General features: G+C 43.0%; 3 protein-coding genes across 3 annotated transcripts; 1 reads left to right on the forward strand and 2 right to left on the reverse strand.

Moving 5' to 3' along the window:
- The first annotated feature begins 55 nt into the window (after positions 1-55).
- LOC134655618 (zinc finger protein-like 1 homolog) lies at positions 56-3,634 on the forward strand. The gene is made up of 6 exons (XM_063511054.1): positions 56-309; positions 531-642; positions 896-1,089; positions 2,269-2,476; positions 2,928-3,048; positions 3,281-3,634. Exons 1-6 carry the CDS (start codon positions 208-210, stop codon positions 3,462-3,464), a joined length of 921 nt encoding a protein of 306 aa, XP_063367124.1. The 5' UTR covers positions 56-207; the 3' UTR covers positions 3,465-3,634.
- A 108-nt stretch (positions 3,635-3,742) lies between these two features.
- On the reverse strand, positions 3,743-5,681 carry LOC134656160 (tubulin--tyrosine ligase-like protein 12). Its single transcript, XM_063511685.1, has one exon. The coding sequence runs from the start codon at positions 5,664-5,666 to the stop codon at positions 3,825-3,827; it is 1,842 nt and encodes a 613-aa protein (XP_063367755.1). The 5' UTR covers positions 5,667-5,681; the 3' UTR covers positions 3,743-3,824.
- Positions 5,682-8,205: 2,524 nt separating this feature from the next.
- Positions 8,206-22,238, reverse strand: LOC134655952 (DDB1- and CUL4-associated factor 5). Its single transcript, XM_063511466.1, has 15 exons — positions 21,941-22,238; positions 20,855-21,012; positions 20,336-20,495; positions 19,894-20,023; positions 19,527-19,686; positions 18,657-18,780; positions 18,379-18,497; positions 17,183-17,308; positions 15,509-15,713; positions 14,855-14,963; positions 14,549-14,672; positions 12,712-12,843; positions 9,496-9,604; positions 9,034-9,129; positions 8,206-8,878 (listed from the first exon to the last, which is right to left on the reverse strand). The coding sequence occupies exons 1-15, from the start codon at positions 22,128-22,130 to the stop codon at positions 8,220-8,222; spliced, it is 2,601 nt and encodes an 866-aa protein (XP_063367536.1). The 5' UTR covers positions 22,131-22,238; the 3' UTR covers positions 8,206-8,219.
- Between the last annotated feature and the right edge of the window lie 319 nt (positions 22,239-22,557).

The raw sequence follows: 22,557 nt of genomic DNA on the forward strand, positions 1-22,557 counted from the left end.
GTTGCTGTGCCAAGATACATTTTTTTTTTTACATAGAATGCAACCTTATTTTGACATTTGTTTTACGTGGCCGCTACTTTCAGCTGAGGTGCAGGTTTTTGTTTGCCTTCAAAAGGATTTTACAGATAACCTTTGTAGTGTTTTATATTACCAGCCATATCTTATGAAAATTATCAATAAACTCTTTACCAAAGGCCAACATAAATCATGGGTCTCTGCAAATGTCCAAAGCGTCGAGTTACAAATCAGTTTTGTTTCGAACACAGAGTAAATGTTTGTGAATATTGTATGGTCACGAATCACCCTAAGGTAATTTACTATATTCTTTTAATGATTACTATAGAAGGAAATTTTGCTATTGCAATTTGCTACTTATGCAGTTAAATAGCATTTCTTATTTAATGAAATTGGTATTTATTAGTAACAAATCATTATCTTATTATTGACCGCAAAAAAATTAAAGAACCAAAGCAAACTTTACATAGAATTCATGTTTTCTTCACAAATTTATAGAACAATTTCCATTTCAGTGCATAATTCAATCGTACCTGCAGTGGCTACAGGACAGTGACTACAATCCTATCTGCGAAATTTGCACAAACGGCTTAAGTGAGGGAGAGTGTATCAGGCTCACTTGTTACCGTAAGTATTTTCTATTATTAGAAACTAACTCAAACAGTAAATAATAGAAGTGAATTTGCAGGAAACACGAAAAACAATTCAAAAGATTATTGTTTGATTTTATGGCCTGATTAGACTTTCTTGTTTCTGTTTTGTCTGAAACAAAAACAGAAAACAAACTAAAGAGTTCTTTCCTTATAAGGAAAACACTACCTCATTCTAATTTATAACACTCTTTTTCTATACCTGTTAATGACAGTGAATTTTGTTCAAGATGTATTCCACTGGGCTTGCACCGAGGCCCGATACCGGGCACTCCCTCGAACCACGGCCCCAGCAGGTTACCAATGTCCGTCATGTGCTACTCCAGTATTTCCACCACAGAATCTTGTGTCCCCGGTGGCCGATGTGCTGAGAGAAAAACTGGCTGGAGTCAACTGGGCCCGGGCGGGGCTTGGTCTACCATTGGTAAGGCATATTTTTAAAGGATTGACTCATACTATGTCATTTGTTATTTAATTGGTTTGCATTGGAGTTTTCACAGATTTGCACAGATTATACAGGGTGAAATTTTATTCAGCAGCTGTACTCTGATTAGTAAATTTATAGGTCATATTGAGCAACTTTTATTATGGGACCAATGCCGAAACCGCGCAAAAAAATTGGCTGGTACCATCAAGGTCTAACATTTTTTTTATTTTTTATTAAAGCTTCATTTGTTCTACAGTCAGGTTGTTATTATTCTTGTTTTTTTAACTTTGTTTTGGGGCTGACTGCAGATCCCATTTGCTGGGTGGGATCGTCTCACGTCTAACATATTGACTATAAATTTGTATATTTACACAATGTTTATTGAAGGAATTAACATATTTATGCTAAATTGGTTGCATAGTTTTCTTAGATCGTGACAAAGACACACTCATTGAATCAGCTTTTGTAGAAACCTTGGTATGCAAGCTAGACTCACGTGTGATGGGATTATTTGTGACGTTATCTATGAAAAGGGACCTTATTGTCGATGGCGCTTACTATTTATTTTACATGTTATTTTGTGTCTAAACTGAGAATAAAATGGTATATAACACTACTTTAGATATGTATGTTGTATACATATATATGTAAGGCGGCTTGGCTTAATTAAACAACATATGACCTTTACTTATTTTAAGTTGAATCTATGAATGTACTAGTATTTAAGCATAAATTGGATAATTACCATTGTATCAATCAAATTAGCATAAGTTTTAAATGAATAAATGTTATCTTATCTTATCTTATATGTAATGGCCATTGTTTAACCTTAAAAGTAAAATATTGCGTCACCTACTTGCTTTTTGCGTTAAGATCGGTTTTCCTAGGATAGCGGTGCCGTCATATAGCGGCCGTCTGCATACTAAATAATACGGCTAAATATGGATGTTGTAGTATTTGTATGGAGACGGCCGCTATATGTCGGCACCGCTTTCGGAGGAAACCAAAGCTTTACATCATGTTGCCAATAAAAAAATACCGTACATAGAACAAACCGCAATATAGAGAAATTGCGGCGCGAAGCAGCTCAATCTGTAAAGACGTGCCTGATGATGCACTGTTACATTTTTGTTTTACACTTTGAGGGCAGTCTAACTATATCAATCCTATTCACAGCTTTCAGAGGACCAAGACCTAAAAGCCGCCGTCCGACGCAGTCAGTCGCCCGAGTTCTACGCCAGTGCAGACTCCCAGCGCGGCACGCCGGTCGGGGCCAGCGACGATGAGTCCACACGCAACAATGGCGCCCAACATTCCATAGTACAGATACCTGACGAACACATGTATGACAACACTTCTGTTAAGAGGAGCGACAGTTTACAAGGTGAGCGAGTCTTTCTTTTTCAATTTAGGCATATTAAGATGCACTTCTGAAACTACCACCAGTTCTAACCTACACCAGACCTGCTAGCATGAGTTGCGTTCTCGCGCGCGACTCCAAACATCTTGATTCTTGCGAGACTTAAAAGTATGGACTCGCGCGCGAGCCCGCAAATCATGCTAAAAGCCGTAACACATTACTGCACCGTTCAATGTCACAGCGCGCCGCACCCATAAGTGAGAGCGAGAAAGAGATATCTGTTTTTCGCTCTCACTTATGGGTGCGGCGCACCAAGGTCGCGATGCGGTGCGGTAGTGTGTTACGACTTTAATACTAACCGGTCAGTGATACGTCTGTCAAGACTTCAAGTCCTACAACGCTATCGACAATCAGATAAAATTACTGGTGTTGTATCATATAGAAGTTTTTTAACTATTCCCGCGTGTTATTACAGGTGGTCAAGCTGCGAGAAAAGGATTTATGGCCGTGGACAATGCGAAACCATCGACGTTCGACCATGACGAGAACAAGTACAAACAGAAATCGACATTTGCCTGGATCAGCCGGTGGTGGAAGTACGTATTAGATTATAATAGCGCCAACCGTAATCTTACGTTTAGACATAAACCTACTACGCAAACACGCATAACAAAGTGAATTTTACTCTAGCATAATACTTGAAGAAACCTTTCCTTTCATATGCTTAATATGCTTTGCATGTAGCACCTACTCCTTAATTCATTACATAATTATCTTGAACGTGCTGTAAATGATAACACTAATGCTATTTACTATTTATGTTGTCAGAAATACTCTACCATCATCGCGGGTACGAAGAGCTGGAGGCATTTACCGCCGCTACTGGATCCTCCTGTTCATTATCATTGCTGTAGTCATAGTATTACTAGTGCTCAGCCACAGAGACGTTGACGAGGAAAACCCCTTCGGGTTCATTCAGGACGAGGATCACAGGATTCTTCAGAAAAACTGACAGAGTATAGAAGCAATACAGTTTTAAAGTAACAGAAAAATGCAAGCTTATGTTATGTATAAAGTGAAGCAATCTTAGTGATATATAATTACTAATAAATCATATACTAATTTAATATATGGAGATGTTCTACAGGACCTTTTACCTAAATAAAAAACGCATTTAACTGATTTGCAAGACCGAAGTGATCCCATAAGTGTTCCGTCAACAAAGTTTTGTATGGAACAATAAAAACGTTATGAAATTAAATCAGATTTTGTTTTTTATGAGTAGTTTATTATAAACATAAAAACAAATGGTATAGAGATTATACAGGTAATAAATACTTTGAGCCCATTACAAACTTAAGTTACTTAAGTGTTACATTATTTTAATGCATGTGCTTGCTTCTTTGTTCAAGAACAAAACAGAGAAAATGTCATTGTAGAAATCTGGATAGTACTCGCAGGCGCGGCGACAGTCTGGCATCCAATTCATTTCCAACAATTTGGGTTGTATGACTTTCTCTGACCCTTTCGTCTCCCAACTTAGCATTACGTCAGCTGCATACAGAGCCCTGGACTGGGGACTCTCTGCAATACCACAAGGTGCTTCTTTACTAGTTGCTGCAGCAAATAACTCCGCAAACATCTTTAATATTGATTGTTCAACTTCATCCCAATTATAATCACCATATTGACTAGCCCAAGCAGTTTTGAATTCTGCACAGAGCATTCTGTGCAAAGTTGCATTCTCATTGTAGTTCATTACAGTAAAGTGTTGCTCATAATCCTCAAAGTTGCTCAGAGCAAATGACTTGTTTGAAAATCTAAGGAAAAAGTTGTTATAGACATAGACACTTGTAGGATTAACTGATTTCAACAGAACAACATATCTGATATCAAACTTCACTTGACCAATCTCAGGTCTTTCAAACAGTACTGGGTTTTCTAAATATTTCTGAGCAATCTTTGGTCCACTCAAAGGTAAACGGCACAGGAAATCTAAATTATCAGTTATGTAAGTATCTAATCCCCTTGCAAGGTTGTATGGTTTGCAAATCCAATGATTGTCCAATCCTGCCATCTTTCTCTGCATATAACATGCAACCAAGTTTGATAATTCTGTCTTCATGTTAAATGTTGTTGGCAACCACGCAGGCTGTGTGTCAAACTTGTCTTGAGATGCTGAATATTTCTTGGCTGCTCTTCTTGAAACAATTGCCAAAAGATCTTTAACTGTCAGAACATATTCAAAAGGAAACTGGTTAACATATTTTGAAGGAAATGATTCACTCAATTCTTTGAAACTTTTAAAATGTGTTGTATACCACAGGACATCAGCATCATCTTCATTGTCAACTATTTCAAATGCAGAGTCTGTCAAGTACTGGTTTATAAAAGTGTATTCTGAGAATACCTTCAATTTATCGCCACGCTGGATATTTTTTAATAATTCAAGGTTAGGCAGAGTCTCTACAATATGTCCTTCTAGAAAATAATTCAGCCCCGGCTCCTTCTGAGTAAAATCATCATGAAAGTGGTCATAATGTTTCCAAGGAATCAGCATTGCCTCTCTCTGCAGGGGATCAGAGTATGCTCCCTCCACAAAGTTCCTTGTAATAGAATCACCTTCTTCCACATTTTCAATCGGAAAGAGCAAAGTGAATGTTATTTGCTCAGGTACAAATATAAATGGCACAGCTCTAAAGTTAGGGTTGTCCGAGTGGGTGACCCCAGACCCTAGTTCGTCTAACACATACCAAAGAGGCACCCTTTCCTCAACCGAGAACCCGTTCCCTCCAATGGCATATGTGTGAGCGTATTTCCAGACATTTTCTGAAACTTTTTCAATCTTCTCTTCATCTGAATTACCCTTTATTTGCATAAGAAAACACATCCTTTCCAAAAGTCCAGGTACGTTTCTTAGACAATTTTGTACATTGTTTGCCTTAAAAGTCCAGGCATGATCAATCAAGTAAATATGAGACGGGTCTGAACGTTCAATGTCGCATAATGCTACAACGGCCCAGAGCGGATCATAGCTTTTCTTTTCTACGTCCTCGTAATCGATTTGTACCAATTGGAATGTGGACCCGGAGTCAAATATCTGATCGTATAACTTCTTGCAAAGAACAGGCCAAAAGTGCTCAGGAACACCAGACAAAACTAATTGAGGTTTGTGCATTGCTATAAATGTGTTATACTTTGATACTCCGTCCATTTTGGAAGGGAGTAAAAACGAGAACCATGTATTCAATGCACTGATTTTTTTTTAGGTTACCTCCGTCCTCTAACTAACGTAAGAACCAATGTCAAAACAAAATCAAAGTCAAAAGGCATATAGGATGCGTTCGGAAAAATGCGTTTAAGCCTGGCCACAGACCAACCGCCAAAAGTTCTTATTTACTGACAATTTGGTTTGACCAACTATAGTACGAGGGGGAAGGAAGGCGCGTCATCACGCCTCATATGCGCGTCATTGTGAACCTTAAGCCCCCTCCACACTCGTGCGCGAAGTCGCGATTACGAGTTTGGAGTCGATCTTCGCAGACAGAGAAATCGACTCCGACTCCACTAAAGAATATAAGCCCCGTCTCCATATCGCGCGGCAAACCATCGAACATTGACTCGCGCGGCAGCCGAGCGCAATGGATACCGGGCGCATCGAGTTGGCTCGCACGGCAGCCCGGTATCCATTACGCGCGGCTGCCGCGCGAGCCAATGTTCGATGGTTTGCCGCGCGATATGGAGACGGGGCTTAAATGTGATGCGAGTATTAAGCGGCTTAATACTCACGACTCCACACAGCCGTTCGCGGCTTCGCCCGCGATTCACGCAGTCTGGAGGGGACTCTATCGATATCGCTTCTGCAAATGTTCTGCACAAAGGTTGGGCTATAGCCGCGCGCGTCAGTTGACGTCTTTGGCCGTATGAAAATATGGAAAACCAAATACAACAATAATAAACATTTTTTTTTGTCAATATAATATATTCACCAGATTGTTCTAACGCTAATAACCAATTTAAAGAATATGATGGCTCTTAACAACTATTTAAGTAATAATAATAGTGATCACAATACCTTTACAATATTAATAAACTATTCAAAAAGGAAACTGATTAGACACGTTTGTGGCACTCGAGTTCTTACGAGTTAGGTCTTGGTCTCCAGTTGACGCCGCACGCTGCATGCGTCATATTGTTTGGAAGTCAAAAAAGCGTCAACCGGAAAACAAGGCCTTAGGATCAATCCACTTCCACACGGCGACTTTATTGACAACTTACAGTATGGAACTGCGGTCCGTCGCGCTTCCAACCTCCCAACCTCAAGTGCGTACAGTCGCCGTCAGATATACCGGGGCGGTTAAGGTAAGGTGCTAAATGAGGCCACGCCTCATTTAACAAACACCTACTAACCCTACGTGTTACAGATAGCCCCCTCTGCAGGGCGTGCATGGAGGCAGAGGAGACAGCCGCCCACGTCATTCTCGAATGCCCAGGGGTGGCAGAATACCGGGCACAACACCTCGGCTCACCGGGGTCGCTCCCAGAAGTCGTCGGCAACGTCAAGGGTCTGCTAGGCTTCCTGGTAGAGCTGGGTTGGCAGGAATAGGCCGCCAACCCATCACGCAAAATAGGCGCAATAATATGACGTCGAGTTGCGGAAACCAAGCCCGCGAATACCTATAACCTATAACCTATAAGGTGCTAAATATCTGAACAGGCCTCTATTGTCAAGACGCTAGAGTGCGTGTTCAGATATTTTTGAGCACCTTGGACGCTCCGATATACCTGATGGCGACTGTACGTGCTCTAAAGGAATGGGGTATAAGAACGCCGAATTGCGTCAGACTCATTAGTCTGCTCTTAAAGTACCTACCTAATTCCTAATCAGGAAATAGGCATTTCTGAACTTCTTCCACACTGAATTTACTATAAAATCATCTGCTCTGTCACCCTTTCTCTCCTCGACACTCAATAAAGCTTTGGATTCCTCCGAAAACGGTGCCGTCATATAGCGGCCGCAAAAGACGGCCGTCTTTACGGTGGCGATATGTGGAAAGTACCACGGCGTCATAACACACCGTCATCCACCAAGGTCAAAGCGGCAAATTTGAAAAATGTAGGCGCGATGATCCCATAGAAAAATTGTGTTAACGCCTCGTCTTTGCTCGGGAATCTTCGGGAGCCGTCGCCGACGCAACGCATGGTGCGGGGCGCGGAGAAACGGGGCCGGCAGCGACCATTCTCTCAGCAATCTTGCGACGGACGGTCGTGCCCGTCCGTTTACCACTAGTGATATTCTACTAGCTATGTATCACGAAAGTACTTAATTATACGTGCATGTATTGGACTACGAGTGTCATTTAACTCACCTCATCCACGACCCCAAGATCTTCTCGTCCACCCCTACATGCGTGGACAAATTGAATTTCGCGCCTTTTCCTACTGACAATATTTGCTTGATCATCTATAATTTACTTGGAGCATAAAATATCATCAGAAGAGGAAAATAATCGTAGTACGGAATCATTTATTCAAATCTCGTGGCATTTATTCAAAATGGCGTCACCGCTATCTAATAAAACGTTCACGAAACTATCGACACCGTCATGACGGCTGTCATCTTACCGTCGCGCCGTCTAGGAAACCGCGTCATCTTGTTTACATAGACAACGTTCTAGTGACGTCAGTCAACGCTATATAGTGGCCGTAATATGACGGCACCGTTTTCGGAGGAATCCAAAGCTTAGATCTTATAACGCTTTTCATATTAATTAGAATCAGACTCCATATGTTTCCTATAGTTGCGCCTCGCCTTTTTGACTCGCTGGCGGAGCTTGAGCGCCTGCCAGTCCTGGTCGTCGGACACGTGGCCGGCGGGCTGCGAGCGGCGCCCGGTGCTGCCGGCCGCCGTGCCGACCCCGCTGTCCGGCGTGCCGAGCGACCCGGGCAGGGGCCACATGCCGCCCTCGGTGCTGCAGCTACTCTCTACCTCACTCTCGTTCGTCTCGTTCATCAGTCGCGCTACACTCCTGTTACTATACTCCTTAGATAACCTATCGGGAACGATCGCCTGCTCTTTAGGCGGGGGAGATTCGCTGGAATCTGTCCTTTTCAAACTCCTGCCCGTCCTCCTCCCTTTTCGGGGCCTATGCCTGGTCTCGGGGGGGGGCGGGGTGGAGTCGGACTCCGGGGGCTCCACTATTAGCGAGTCGCGTGTTTCGTCCCCGTTGTATTGCGCCATGTACTCTTCCATTCTCGAGCCGAAGTTGTAGGGTCCCGGGGTGGTGAAGTCTAGGTCGAAGCCGTTTAGGCGGTACGCGGGCCGCCCGTCGCACACGCTGGCGGGCGACGACGACCCGCTGCCTGACTGGTCGTCGGAATCGGCCGCCACTCGGAACATCGCCGATGTGTTTTCGCCCCTGTAACCTGCGGAATAGCAGACGATGTTGTACATATAAGGGTTTTCAGGTGTAGGAGTTGACTACATTCGGCAGATCGTTGGTTTTCTGAATGAGATTAGCACAGATCCGGGAGTAGCATGAATAAGAATAATAACAAAAGAGAATTTTATTGCGGCTTACCTGTACTTGTGCTTGGTAATGTCATCGAGTCGAGGCCATCCAGATAGTCAGCTCTACTCGAAAGGGGAGCGGCATTATCGCTATCCTGAGTGAATCCTAAAAAAATGGGTCAAATATTTAATTATAGTCAGCTTCTTATCCTTAATTTCATAGTCAGACCAAAGGTAGTCTGCAGCGATTTTGACCACACAGACTGTGCAAGTGTTATTTTAAACGTGAAACTATGATAGGAATAGAACATGTACATTAGTGCGAGTTTCACAGCTTAAAAAGATTTCGCAGTTATTCATATACATATAACAAGCTGCATCGCATCATACACGTTACTTGCTACCCACCTTGCCACACTCTTATGAGACCCTCTATCTACTATCTACCTATATATCTATATTGACGTATTTATTTCTTAATGCCAAGATAGGGAAACCCCTTACTTTAAGATGTATAAGAATGTAAACTTACCACTGCTCCTTAAATTCATAACTGACTTTCTGTAACTAGTATTTGTCGCTTTAGTTTTCCTTTTCGATGCTCTGGACAGGTTCATTCGCCTGCGCAGCGGCCGGAGGTTCTGAAATAAAGATAATGCCAATACGGATATTACATACTTTTGTCGGTAACTTTTTGTTACGTTATTATTTGGTATTTTTTTACTGTGGAACAGTTTGACACTAATCAATTCAGTCTCACAATAAACTCAATAAGGCTTGTGGTGTAAATACGAGATGATGATATTTAGATATTCAAAACCCAGCAATACATATAAGTCATACAAATAAATTAAATACCTTTGCTGAGAATCAAACCTAATTAGGTACTCCAGTTGTATATGCAGGGTTACTATCGACTAGACCAACGGTCGGCAACATTTTAGCAGTCAAGGGCCACATAGTTGTTAACGAAGTTGACGCGGGCCGCACTTTGTTAATATTTATGACTTTATCAGACATTGTCGTTTGTCAATATTACATACAAAATAGCCAGGGAGGCTCGCGGGCCGCAAGTGACAGGTTCACGGGCCGCATGCGGCCCGCGGGCCGCGGGTTGCCGACCGCTGGACTAGACTAACTGTTTAAATGTTAACTCTTTGAACGCCACGCCCATCGTGCTCGACGCATCATCGTGTACCTTGTCGCCCTAAAGACCCGCAACTCATGTCCAAAGAGCCGCACGCTGCCTGTGAGTAGGGTTGCCGTATGAAGAAATGGAATATCCTGACTAAAGTCCGGATTAGTGATGAGTCAAACCGCTAAATTTTCAAACCGGACAAGTCGACTCCGATTTAGACCCAAACCGGTTTGGCCAAATCGAATTAACTTCTATAGTTTTTAAGTATCATTAGTTCAAACCGCACCGTGTATGGCGTGTAGTCACTAAAGTCACTTGGTTTTGAGTCGACCAAATCGATTTGTCAATTTTACGGTTTGTTCGATCCTTGTCCATCCTAACGTCCCTACGTTAGGATGGACAATCAGAACTTAAAATGTTTTGGTTAATGCTATTCCATTATCGTTGTGAAAAGGAGATTTAAAAGCGAATGGTACCTACAAGTTTTTTTTAATGGTCCGTAATGTCTGGAAAACCAGTTTGTTTGTCAGTAAAAAATGGCGAGAAACCTAAGTCGCGCCTAGAATTTCTATACAGACAATTATACGAAAAAGCACATCTTTTACACGACAACAAAAACTTTGACTCAAAATAATTCTTAGAAACATTTGTACCTAATAATTTAGTTGCGTTGCGCGGTAGATCACAATTTCATTCATTGCTAAAGCTAAAACGGGAAAGCAGTATAACAGTAAGCAAGAAAGAGCGTGAGGTCTCGTGCGGTTCTGTCAGTTATCGGCGCGAATTCGTACATTTCCGTAAGCCGCGCGCAAAGCGACGCGGCGCGAAACCGCCAAACCGAACCGAAGTTTACCGCCAAGTCGATCTCTTTAATTAAGCCCATGCGAAAGTGAACCTTAAAACTCATGTAATACGTTTCATTTTACTTTACCTGTTCGTACCAAGTTTTGACTTAACTCTATGAGAGTTAGACTCGACTCAATAATATCGGCAATGTGCATGGCAACATTTTTCTTAGGGGTTTGGAATTGATTCGCGTTAGTACAATACAAACATCTCTTTCCTCAAAATGTCAAACGAAAGTGACGCAGCAACAAATCGAAAAGTCGACTTACGGTACACTCACGTCGGTTTAGTCGACTTCAGGCCTAACTCGGTTTGAACCGGTTTGTGAAGTCGAACCGTAACATCGCTACTAGTCCGGATGTTATGCGAGTGTGATGGCAACCCTACCTGCTCGCCCCGGTTCGCCGACCCCTGACTTAGGGTCGGTTGAATCAAACTATTGCCATCGTTAAAGAGTTCGCTAAATTTTCATAGAAAGTTTCATAGTAAACCGCCGCGGCGCGCCGGGTGACGTTGATCAGTCTGTCAAATGCGGATGGTGCAACTGGCACTTCTTAAGCTTTGGATTCCTCCGAAAACGGTGCCGTCATATGACGGCCGTCATATAGCGGCCGCAAAAGACGGCTGTCTTTACGGTGGCGACATGTGGAAAGTACCACGGCGTCATAACACACCGTCATCCACCAAGGTCAAAGCGGCAAATTTGAAAAATGTAGGCGCGATGGGATAACGTCCCATAGAAAAATTGAATTTCGCGCCTTTTCCTACTGACAAAATTTGCTTGATCATCTATAATTTACTTGGAGGATGAAATATCATCAGAAGAGGAAAATAATCGTAGTACGGAATCATTTATTCAAATCTCGTGAAAAAATAAAACGTTCACGAAACTATCGACACCGTCATGGCGGCCGTCATCTTACGTTACGTTGACAATCAACGTAACGTAACGCCGTCTAGGAAACCGTGCCATCTTGTTTACATAGACAACGTTCTAGTGACGTCAGTCAACGCTATATAGCGGCCGTAATATGACGGCACCGTTTTCGGAGGAATCCAAAGCTTTAGGGTCGGTTGCACCAAACTATTGCCATCGTTAAAGAGTTCGCTAAATTTTCATAGAAAGTTTCATAGTAAACCGCCGCGGCGCGCCGGGTGACGTTGATCAGTCTGTCAAATGCGGATGGTGCAACTGGCACTTCTTAGCGCCACTTGCACCATCCCGCTAACCTGAGGTTAACCAGTTAAACAAGTATCAAATTGTGCTGGCAACCATGGTAACTCCAGGTTTAACCAGTTATCCCCGGGTTAGTCAATGGTGCAAGTGGCCCTTAGGCCCACTTGCACCATCCCACTAACCCAAGGTTAAGCGGTTAAAGCGTTAAACAAGTATCAAATTGTACTGGCAACCATGGTAACTCCAGGTTTAACCAGTTATCCCCGGGTTAGTGAATGGTGCAAGTGGCCCTTAGGCCCACTTGCACCATCCCACTAACCCAAGGTTAAGCGGTTAAAGCGTTAAACAAGTATCAAATTGTGCTGGCAACCATGGTAACTCCAGGTTTAACCAGTTATCCCCGGGTTAGTCAATGGTGCAAGTGGCCCTTAGGCCCACTTGCACCATCCCACTAACCCAAGGTTAAGCGGTTAAAGCGTTAAACAAGTATCAAATTGTACTGGCAACCATGGTAACTCCAGGTTTAACCAGTTATCCCCGGGTTAGTGAATGGTGCAAGTGGGCGTTAGTGGCTATGTATATCTCACCCGTCCGGTGGCGGTGTAGAGCGGGCGCGGCTCGGCCTCGTCGTGCTCGCTGGAGGGCGGGTCGCGCCGCGCCGCCGCCGCCGCCGCCGCGCCGGCGCGGGCGCAGCGCACCAGGCGAGACCGCGGACCGTTCTGAAACAGGTATGAACATGTGTCTTCTTAATCGCGTTGTCCCGGCATTTTGCCACGGCTCATGGGAGCCTGGGGTCCGCTTGGCAACTAATCCCAGTAATTGGCGTGGGCACTAGTTTTACGAAAGCGACTGCCATCTGACCTTCCAACCCAGAGGGTAAACTAGGCCCGTATCGGGATTAGTCCGGTTTCCTCACGATGTTTTCCTTCACCGAAAAGCAACTGGTAAATATCAAATGATATTTCGTACATAAGTTCCGAAAAACTCATTGGTACGAGCCGGGGTTCGAACCCGCGACCTCCAGATTGCAAGTCGCACGCTCTTACCACTAGGCCACCAGCGCTTCTCTTCAGGTATTCTTCTTCAGGTATGAACATGTGTCGTCTATCAGAAACCGGCCAAGTGCGAGTCGGACTCGCGCACGGAGGGTTCTGCACCATCAACAAAAAATAGAGCAAAACAAGCAAAAAAACGGTCACCCATCCAAGTACTGACCCCGCCCGACGTTGCTTAACTTCGGTCAATAATCACGTTTGTTGTATGGGAGCCCCACTTAAATCTTTATTTTATTCTGTTTTTAGTATTTGTTGTTATAGCGGCAACAGAAATACATCATCCGTGAAAATTTCAACTGTCTAGCTATCACGGTTCGTGAGATACAGCCTGGTGACAGACGGACGGACGGACAGCGGAGTCTTAGTAATAGGGTCCCGTTTTTACCCTTTGGGTACGGAACCCTAAAAACGTCCTGCAACACTTAAATCGCTATCATTAGTTTAATCCTACCGTCCTCACCCGACCCACGTCGTACCCGACACCTGTATATTTGCCCAGCCCAGTAATAGCCCAAGTCAAGTATACACCGAGCTCGTCGCGACGCGCTTTTTGACGTTTAATTTACCTATTAAATCTTCAATCCTCTAGTCCACGTAGAGAACGTGGCGAAAACCCACTAGACCGCTACTTGCCCTTGGCGCTCACGCGCGTCGGCAGTCCATACCTATGTTTATTACACCCGCAGTCCACCCTACTAGACCAAGATCTCTAGAACTGTATCATGAAATGAAAATGAAAAGCGCAGATTGACTTCTGATCCTTGTAGTGGTGCTCCTAGATATTGTGTCCCGATGTTGCCGGGCTGAAAAGTGGAGGGTAAAGCTTTGGATTCCTCCGAAAACGGTGCCGTCATATTACGGCCGCTATATAGCGTTGACTGACGTCACTAGAACGTTGTCTATGTAAACAAGATGGCGCGGTTTCCTAGACGGCGTTACGTTACGTTGATTGTCAACGTAACGTAAGATGACGGCCGTCATGACCTTGTCGATAGTTTCGTGAACGTTTTATTAGATAGCGGTGACGCCATTTTGAATAAATGACACGAGATTTAAATAAATGATTCCGTACTACGATTATTTTCCTCTTCTGATGATATTTCATCCTCCAAGTAAATTATAGATGATCAAGCAAATCTTGTCAGTAGGAAAAGGCGCGAAATTCAAATTTTCTATGGGACGTTATCCCTTCGCGCCTACATTTTTCAAATTTGCCGCTTTGACCTTGGTGGATGACGGTGTGTTATGACGCCGTGGTACTTTCCACATGTCGCCACCGTAAAGACGGCCGTCTTTTGCGGCCGCTATATGACGGCCGTCATATGACGGCACCGTTTTCGGAGGAATCCAAAGCTTAACGGCACCTCACCTCGAGTCCCCTCGGCGCGCGCCGCGACGCTCCGCTCGACCTCTGCTTGCCCTTGGCGCTGGCGCGCGTCGGCAGCATCTTGAACTTGCTGAGCAACGCCCGGCGGTCCAGGTGCTTGCTGCGTCTGTAGCATAGTTTATCATCGCTTCAGCTTCCTTGCGTGCCTTACTATATCGACCTATATACATTAAACTCTTAATGTAACGTTTGACATGACCTTTAAAGCCGCTTTTTATACAAAACAAGTTGGTTAAAATGAGTTAAAGGAAATTAACGTTATATTGAATTTTCGCTTTAATCGCTTACCTAAGTGTGCCTCTTTTCTGCGCTTCACGGGAGTTCTTTGGATAGCGCGACGCAACCAACCGCGCCAGCCTATTTGGACCCCTTTGACTGCGGTTTGCGCTGTTACTTACTGAAAAAAAAAACAGTGCTATAAGTCTCTTATCAGTAGCGAGATGTCCATAAGAACTATTCCCAACCACCCCCTTCCCCAACCACTATCACCCAAGCAATGTATAGTTTGTAGCTTTCTAATAGAGCCCGAAGGCTAATCCTATTGTTAAGTAAAACCGCTCGTGCCACGTGCCACAACCACCTGCCACAACCACCAAAAAATCGGTACTTCGGTTACTGAGTGCCGGCGAGTCGAACGCTACAGAACCAGACTAAAATGTGTCATCGAGATGCGTAACAAAAGCGCGTTATCGGAGAGCGCACCTACACTGGTTTTTTGAGCGTTGGACTAGCCCGCGCTCAGGTGCCAAATAGAATAATTAGGACCCTTTTTTACAGGTAAGTAGCACGTGCGGTTTCACTGAACAATAGACAATAGGATAAGCCCGAAGGCTCTACTAGAAAGCTACAAACTATACACACTCTCGTTTCCTCAGCGATCTAATACACACTGTAACTTCGTATTCCTTGCCTAAAACACATATTTGAGACATTAACACTCACTCCGTATCTTGGGCGGCAGTACGAGCGGCAGGAAGTCCGCTAGCAGATGCGCCTCTTCCTCGCAGGAGTCAGTGTGGTGCGCCGCTTCCGAAGACTCTGAGCTCTCGCCGAGGCACTCGAGCTCGCGTTGCACCAGCGAGTCGAAGAATGCCATCATTCGGGGGTCTTCGCTCGTGGATTGGTCCGTGTAGTTGTGGGATATGTACTGGGAAGGTGGAAAAACAATTTATGAATTTATATTAACAACCGCATAGGTGTCCCAATCTACGTTGGAACTAGTAAATGAATTTGATTACACAGTCAGATATTTATACCTGCCAACTTCATATAAACTTCTAACATGTATCATACAACGCATACGAGTATAATACAGTCGCTATCAGACATATCGGAGCAGCCGAGGTGATCAAAAACATCTGAACACGGACTCGAACGCCTTGGCAATAGATGCGTGTTCAGATATTTTTGAGCGCCTTTGCCGGTCGGATATATCTGATGGCGCCTGTACAACATACAACGAAAGAAAAAAATAATCACGTCCTGTGCCTGTGCAGTACGCAGTACAGCCCTACTGTAATCGAACCAACGTCGTCAGCTTCTTGTTTGCTCACATGATGGCTCTTCTACACGATGGGCCAGCGCCGGCCACTCCAAGAGACGCAGCCATGCGGTAGAATGAGATAGCAATATCACTTGCTCCCTCTAAATGCATCCCTTCGAGTGGCCGGCGCTGGCCCATCGTGTAGAGGAGCCATGAAATCGACCTTAGAGTTGGCCAAAAAAGAGCTTAGCATTTACAAGTTTGTATCAAAGTAATACACACAAAAAACAGTCAAAAAACGCAAGCTACCTACAGTACCTTGGTCATATCATGCGAAACGAGAAGTATGATGAACTACTCCAACTCATTATCCAAGGAAAGATCCAAGGGAAAAGATCATCCGGACGAAGACGTAACTCATGGCTCAAAAATCTCCGAACACGTTTCAAACAGAGCACACGCTCATTATTCCGCGCAGCTGTGTCTAAAGTTCCTATAGCCCTCATGATAGCCGACCTCCGGTAGGAGATGGCACTGGAAGAAGATAAAAAGCGGCCAAGTGCGAGTCGGACTCGCCCATGAAGGGTTCCGTATTTAGGCGATTTATGACGTATTAAAAAAAAACTACTTGCTAGATCTCGTTCAAACCAATTTTCGGTGGAAGTTTACATGGTAATGTACATCATATATTTTTTTTAGTTTTATCATTCTCTTATTTTAGAAGTTAGGGGGGGGGGACACACATTTTACCACTTTGGAAGTGTCTCTCGCGTAAACTATTCAGTTTAGAAAAAAATGATATTAGAAACCTCAATATCATTTTTGAAGACCTATCCATAGATACCCCACACGTATGGGTTTGATAAAAAAAAAATTTTTGAGTTTCAGTTCGAAGTATGGGGAACCCCAAAAATTTATTGTTTTTTTCTATTTTTGTGTGAAAATCTTAATGCGGTTCACAGAATACATCTACTTACCAAGTTTCAACAGTATAGTTCTTATAGTTTCGGAGAAAAGTGGCTGTGACATACGGACGGACAGACAGGCGGACAGACAGACAGACATGACGAATCTATAAGGGTTCCGTTTTTTGCCATTTGGCTACGGAACCCTAAAAAGTAATAAGAGCATACCTGTCCATTGTGGTGCATGAGCGTCACATAGTCATCTTGGCCGTAGATCTCCCGCGGGTTGTCGGAGCCAGTGGCGCTCTCCAGCAAGTCGCCGCGCATCGCCGGGTACTCCATCGTCGACCACAGCTGAATGACATAACAATTTTTCTGAAAAATGGACGGCAAAGTCGACGTTGCCGGTTAAAAAATTGGTCGCGAAGTGCGTAGTTTATGGTCAGTCAAAAAATTAAAAAGTTAAAAACATTGCAGTCTCGATTTCGGGACTGCAATGTTGCAAGGTCGTCCGTTTAAAACGAATCCTCAGCCAGCAAGTAGCTACTTCCGAACCTCGACAATAATGTACTATTAAGAAGAAATGATACTAACGCATACCTATTGTTTGGTAGTTAAAATATATATGTATTACGGTACGGTGATGGTTAAAATCTAAGCTTTTTGTAAAAGGAAGCATTCTTCTTCTTAATAACGAATGCTAATAGTCAGAGTAGTCAGACTAATATTAACTACCTACAGAACATGTCATTTTAAAAACTTTTTTGCATGCCGTGGAGTCACTACATTTACCGATATTGAAAAAAAAACCGGCCAAGTGCGAGTCGGACTCCGCACCATCAACAAAAAACAAGCAAAAAAAACGGTCACCCATCCAAGTACTGACCCCGCCCGACGTTGCTTAACTTCGGTCAAAAATCACGTTTATTGTATGGGAGCCCCACTTAAATCTTTATTTTATTCTGTTTTTAGTATTTGTTGTTATAGCGGCAACAGAAATACATCATCTGTGAAAATTTCAACTGTCTAGCTATTCGTGTTCTTCACGGTTCGTGAGATACAGCCTGGTGACAGACGGACGGACGGACGGACGGACAGCGGAGTCTTAGTAATAGGGTCCCGTTTTTACCCTTTGGGTACGGAACCCTAAAAATGACGATTTTGACAACTATATGTTTCTTTAAGAAAGGTGACTTTTTAAGAAAATAATCTCAAGAGTTGCAAATTCGTGAAATTATATTTCTGAAAAACTACAAGTTATCATAAATTCATTTTTAGAGTTATGTTATGAATCTCCCGAGCTCGGGAGATTCATAACATAACTCTAAATATGAATTTAGGTAGTTAATATTAGTCTGACTATTAGCATTCGTAACGCTCCACATGTACATGAAAGTATAGTCATAAATCGAAATAAATTATACCTTGATGATTTTCTCGACACCGGACGAGGCAATGAGAGAGTACTGCGGGTTGAAACGCACTTGATTCACGATCGAGCGGTGCCCGTACAGCACTATGTGCGGGCTCTCCACTACCACATCTGTACAAAATATTTATACAAATCAGACATGCCTAGACCGAATCAAGTCAATAATGATGTGTATTTAAAAGAAATTATAAAAATGACAACTTTAAAGTGGATTTTAAATTTATTATTGTAGCGTTGATCTGATTTCAGCCAGTTTTTTTAACACCTTACCTTCACTTCCAGGTTCAGGAACTTTCCACAAGTAAAGGTTAAAATCGTCGGACCCTGACAGCACATATTTGTCACCCTCGCCTGCAAAACTGCAGCTCTTCATGGTGCACGAGTTATAATAGTCCTGTAGAAAAAATCCAAAGTTTCAATACCTATAGATAATTATTATAATCGATTCGATGATGTCGACTTAAATTAAGTGGATATATATAAAAATAAACTTACTCTCATTCGTGGACCGAGTACAGTAACAGTAAAATCCGCCACCGCGGCGAGAGCACTATGGAACCGCTCTATAATGCCGTTCTGTTGCGGGAGGTGGGTGCCACTTGCACTACTTGCAGTTAGTGTTGTGAATAACGCTCATTTCGAGGTTTAAAGACTCGAACCCTTAAGACTCTCGAGGCTTAACGCCTCAAAGGCGGCAAAGACGATTTCCTACATATATACGAGTAAAATAAATACAATTTTCAAATATAGTCGAGGGCTCGAGTCTTTAAGCCTAAAAATAAGCGTTATTCACAACACTGCTTGCAGTACTATGACCACCCGGTCATGTCGGTATACCCATATCACGTCACCTGGTGGTAGAACTTTGCACGTTTCTCTTGCTCGTAAAGCGCGTACGGAACGGGCGGGAGCCGCGTGAGCACGACTCAAGCTTGCCGGCGCTGTTGAACCCCTCCGAAATGCCGTTCTGTTGAGGGTCGTATAATTTGTAGTAACATAACCGAGTATACGTCACCTGATGGTAGAACTCTGTATGGGTTCATGGATCGCGTACACCAGGTGCATGGCGACGCTTTGAAACCGCTCCGACAAGCCATTCTGTTGAGGGCGGAGATCACAAAATTTGGACTTATACACAACCTGGTGATAAAACTCTGCACGCGGCTCTTGCTCGTAGAGCGCGTACAGCACTGGCGGGAGCCGCCGCCGCAGCGCCAGTACATGCGTACCGGCTTTGTTAAAGCGGACCGACATGCTGTTTTGGAAAGGGCCGTTGGTGCCGGAGTAGCGGATCAACGGGCTGTAACAAAATCATGGTACACATTTACGTAAAGCCCCGTCTCCATATCACGCGGCAAACCATCGAACATTGGCTCGCGCGGCAGCCCGGTATCAATTGCGCGCGGCTGCCGCGCGAACCAATGTTCGATGGTTTACCGCGCGATATGGAGACGGAGCTTAAGGCGCGCGATTAAATTTTACTTTCAACGTCACCAATTCTACTGACCGTTTAGGCGACTTGAGATCCCAGAGGGCGACTCCATCCCGAGCGTTTGCCGACACGAGTATGTCCTTCTGCGTGGGGTGGAACATTACTCCGTGGAAGGCTTTCCTGCTGCGTGATATCACCAAGGACTCTACAATAATGATATTCATGTACACATTTTGCCATCATATAACTTACTATCTATCCAATCAAATAAGGTGATGGAAATAAAATAGACAGACAACACAATATTACGTGGCCCGAAACAAAAGCTTTATTCTAGGTAGTCTAATTTAATGTATAAGCCAACCACGTATTACAACCAGGGTTCTATAAGCCAACCAGGCCGAGTGAGTTAGAAAGTACTAATTGGTCGAGCTTGGCCTGGGTCTGTTTCCATCTGTGTCATTCCCCATATCTTGGCATGGTATGGTCAAAGTTGGGGTTCTTGCTTAGGCCTTACCATGAACAGACTGCCTAGTATCGAAGAGCAGAAGTCTGCCATCGTTGCCCGCCGTGGAGACTACACGGTCGTTAAATGGGTCGATGCTGAGGCAGCACACGGCGCGCTGATGGCTTAACACTTCCACTGGCCGCTTACTTTCCACATCATGTACAATTACCTTGAAAATCATAAGGAGATTAAATGAGCACATCAGTTAAATGTTGCATTGCTTGGCAAACAAAAACGACGCGATACTCTGTGCGTGTGCGTATGCTAATTTCCGCCATTATGCCATTTGCCAAAAAAACGAAACTACAGGATAATTCTACCTGGCTATCGAATCTGCTAACAAAATTTCACTAGAATCGGTTGAGAAATGCAAACTGCAGTGGGGAACATCCTGACATACAACAAAAGCATTTTTGGCAAAGCTGAAATGGAGACCTTCACTAACACACCATCAATAAAGTTACATTTTAAATAGTTTATAGCACAGTAAAAGCAAGGGGACATAATGCTTTTCCTATACAATCTTACCATATCATCATTGCCTCCAGAGTAAATCTTCTTCGAGTCATCAGTAATTCCAAGACAAAAAATGTTAGACTGGTGGGTGGACTTCATGGCCTCAGGTTGGCCTCGATCCACAATGGCCTGCCCAAATTGCCATAACATCACCCTCCTGTCATCTCCACCTGGCATGACAAATGCAAGTGTAAAGATATATTTTCTGCTTCACAGGCAGGGTCACTACTCACTAGGCCAGACTGGTTGTCAGATATTTTGTGGTAAAAATATAATAGTCTTAAAGAGGATGTCATTCTCAGGAATCCTTTAATAGTCAAATTAAGTAAATAAGTGAAGGTGCATTGATATTGTAATGTAATAATTTCTTTTAATGATATAGGAGGCAAAATAAAATGGTAAGTGATTACCGACGCCCATGGACACCTGCAACACCAGAGGGGTTGTAAGTGCGTTGCCAGCCTTTAAGATGGGACTATGCTCTTTTCTTGAAGGTTTGAAGGACACATAAGTGATTCCCAAAAAAACTTTATTATATGGAGTTGTTACCTATTTACCTAGTTACATTTTACAAATTGATGGTAACTTTGATACAATGGTTCACATAGATAGGAAAGCATATAATTATTTTCTTGCCATCAAATCCACCAATTTCAGAGCTTAAGTAAAATTACTATTTGTTTTGGTACGGTAGTAGAATTTTCTTTCGTTTGGTAGAGCATTACATTTGTTGTTATCAACAAATATATCACAAGCATAGTACTACTTCTTAATATATTATATGAAATGCTAGCACAGTAAAATATTGAGCTGCGTATTCGGGCTAATACGCGCAACAAATAGCAAAGTAGGCGCCATTTGCTGCAAGTGTTTGTAAACAATCTTACAAGTAGGTATCTTGAGAAGAGTTGAATTAAAACTTGTTTATAACATAAAACTAAGTTACGTTTTAAATAAAACATCTATATTATTTTTGTTATTATTTGCTAATGTCGCGACGCCATTATACTATAAACTTACACTTCAAAACACTGTAACTTAATAGATTCCATTACAACAAACTAATTAAGAACTGCTTAAAATAATAAAAATATTTACCCGATACAAGTATTTCGCCATTAGTGGAAAACTCGATAGCGTTTACACATCCAAAATGGCACTTTAAATCCTTCCGATACAGGTTCTTCGCTGCACTCAACCTGTTTTCAAACAACGTAGCCTTAAGATTAGGCACTATTCCATATTCCCTTTCCTTGATATATGGTAACGGGTTAGCTTTATTCGCCATTCTGAGATTTTAAACCACCATTTTCTTATTATTCACGAAAAATCAAAACTTCGGCCTGTCCTGCGTCGACAGTCAGCTGTAGAATATTTTAAAAACATCTTTTGCGTTTCTTTACACGTGACACTAATCAATAATGATTATTTTATTTTATTAAAGATATTAATAAAATACTTTAAAGAAAATGTATTTTATTTGTACTTAATATTCTTAATTACTTAACCACAGCCAAGATTTCATCAAGATATAGTGTGTCAAAGGTCTGTTTGATTTCAAACATAGACAGAGAGAATCATACTATCTTTGTCTTACACTAGTACTAGCACCCAAAAGAAAAGGATGAGTATAGTTTTTTTTGTTCCTATTTACTGACAAGATTTGGTTGACCCAGTATAAAATGGTTACGATTCGCAGTCGCGAACTGTCCTAT

Source organism: Cydia amplana, chromosome 17 (assembly GCF_948474715.1).
Source record: "Cydia amplana chromosome 17, ilCydAmpl1.1, whole genome shotgun sequence".
In the NCBI taxonomy this organism is placed as follows: Eukaryota; Metazoa; Arthropoda; class Insecta; order Lepidoptera; family Tortricidae; genus Cydia; species Cydia amplana.

Excerpts from the sequence above, each read along its gene's own strand:
- LOC134655618 (XM_063511054.1), top strand. The coding sequence starts at position 208 with ATGGGTCTCTGCAAATGTCCAAAGCGTCGAGTTACAAATCAGTTTTGT. Across the intron at positions 1,090-2,268 it reads CGGGGCTTGGTCTACCATTG|CTTTCAGAGGACCAAGACCT; the intron begins GTAAGGCATATT and ends TCCTATTCACAG. Across the intron at positions 3,049-3,280 it reads TGGATCAGCCGGTGGTGGAA|AAATACTCTACCATCATCGC; the intron begins GTACGTATTAGA and ends TTATGTTGTCAG.
- LOC134656160 (XM_063511685.1), bottom strand. The coding sequence starts at position 5,666 with ATGGACGGAGTATCAAAGTATAACACATTTATAGCAATGCACAAACCT.
- LOC134655952 (XM_063511466.1), bottom strand. The coding sequence starts at position 22,130 with ATGGCGAATAAAGCTAACCCGTTACCATATATCAAGGAAAGGGAATAT. Across the intron at positions 15,714-17,182 it reads TCATGCACCACAATGGACAG|TACATATCCCACAACTACAC; the intron begins GTATGCTCTTAT and ends CCACCTTCCCAG. Across the intron at positions 14,964-15,508 it reads ACTGCCGCCCAAGATACGGA|TAAGTAACAGCGCAAACCGC; the intron begins GTGAGTGTTAAT and ends TTTTTTTTTCAG.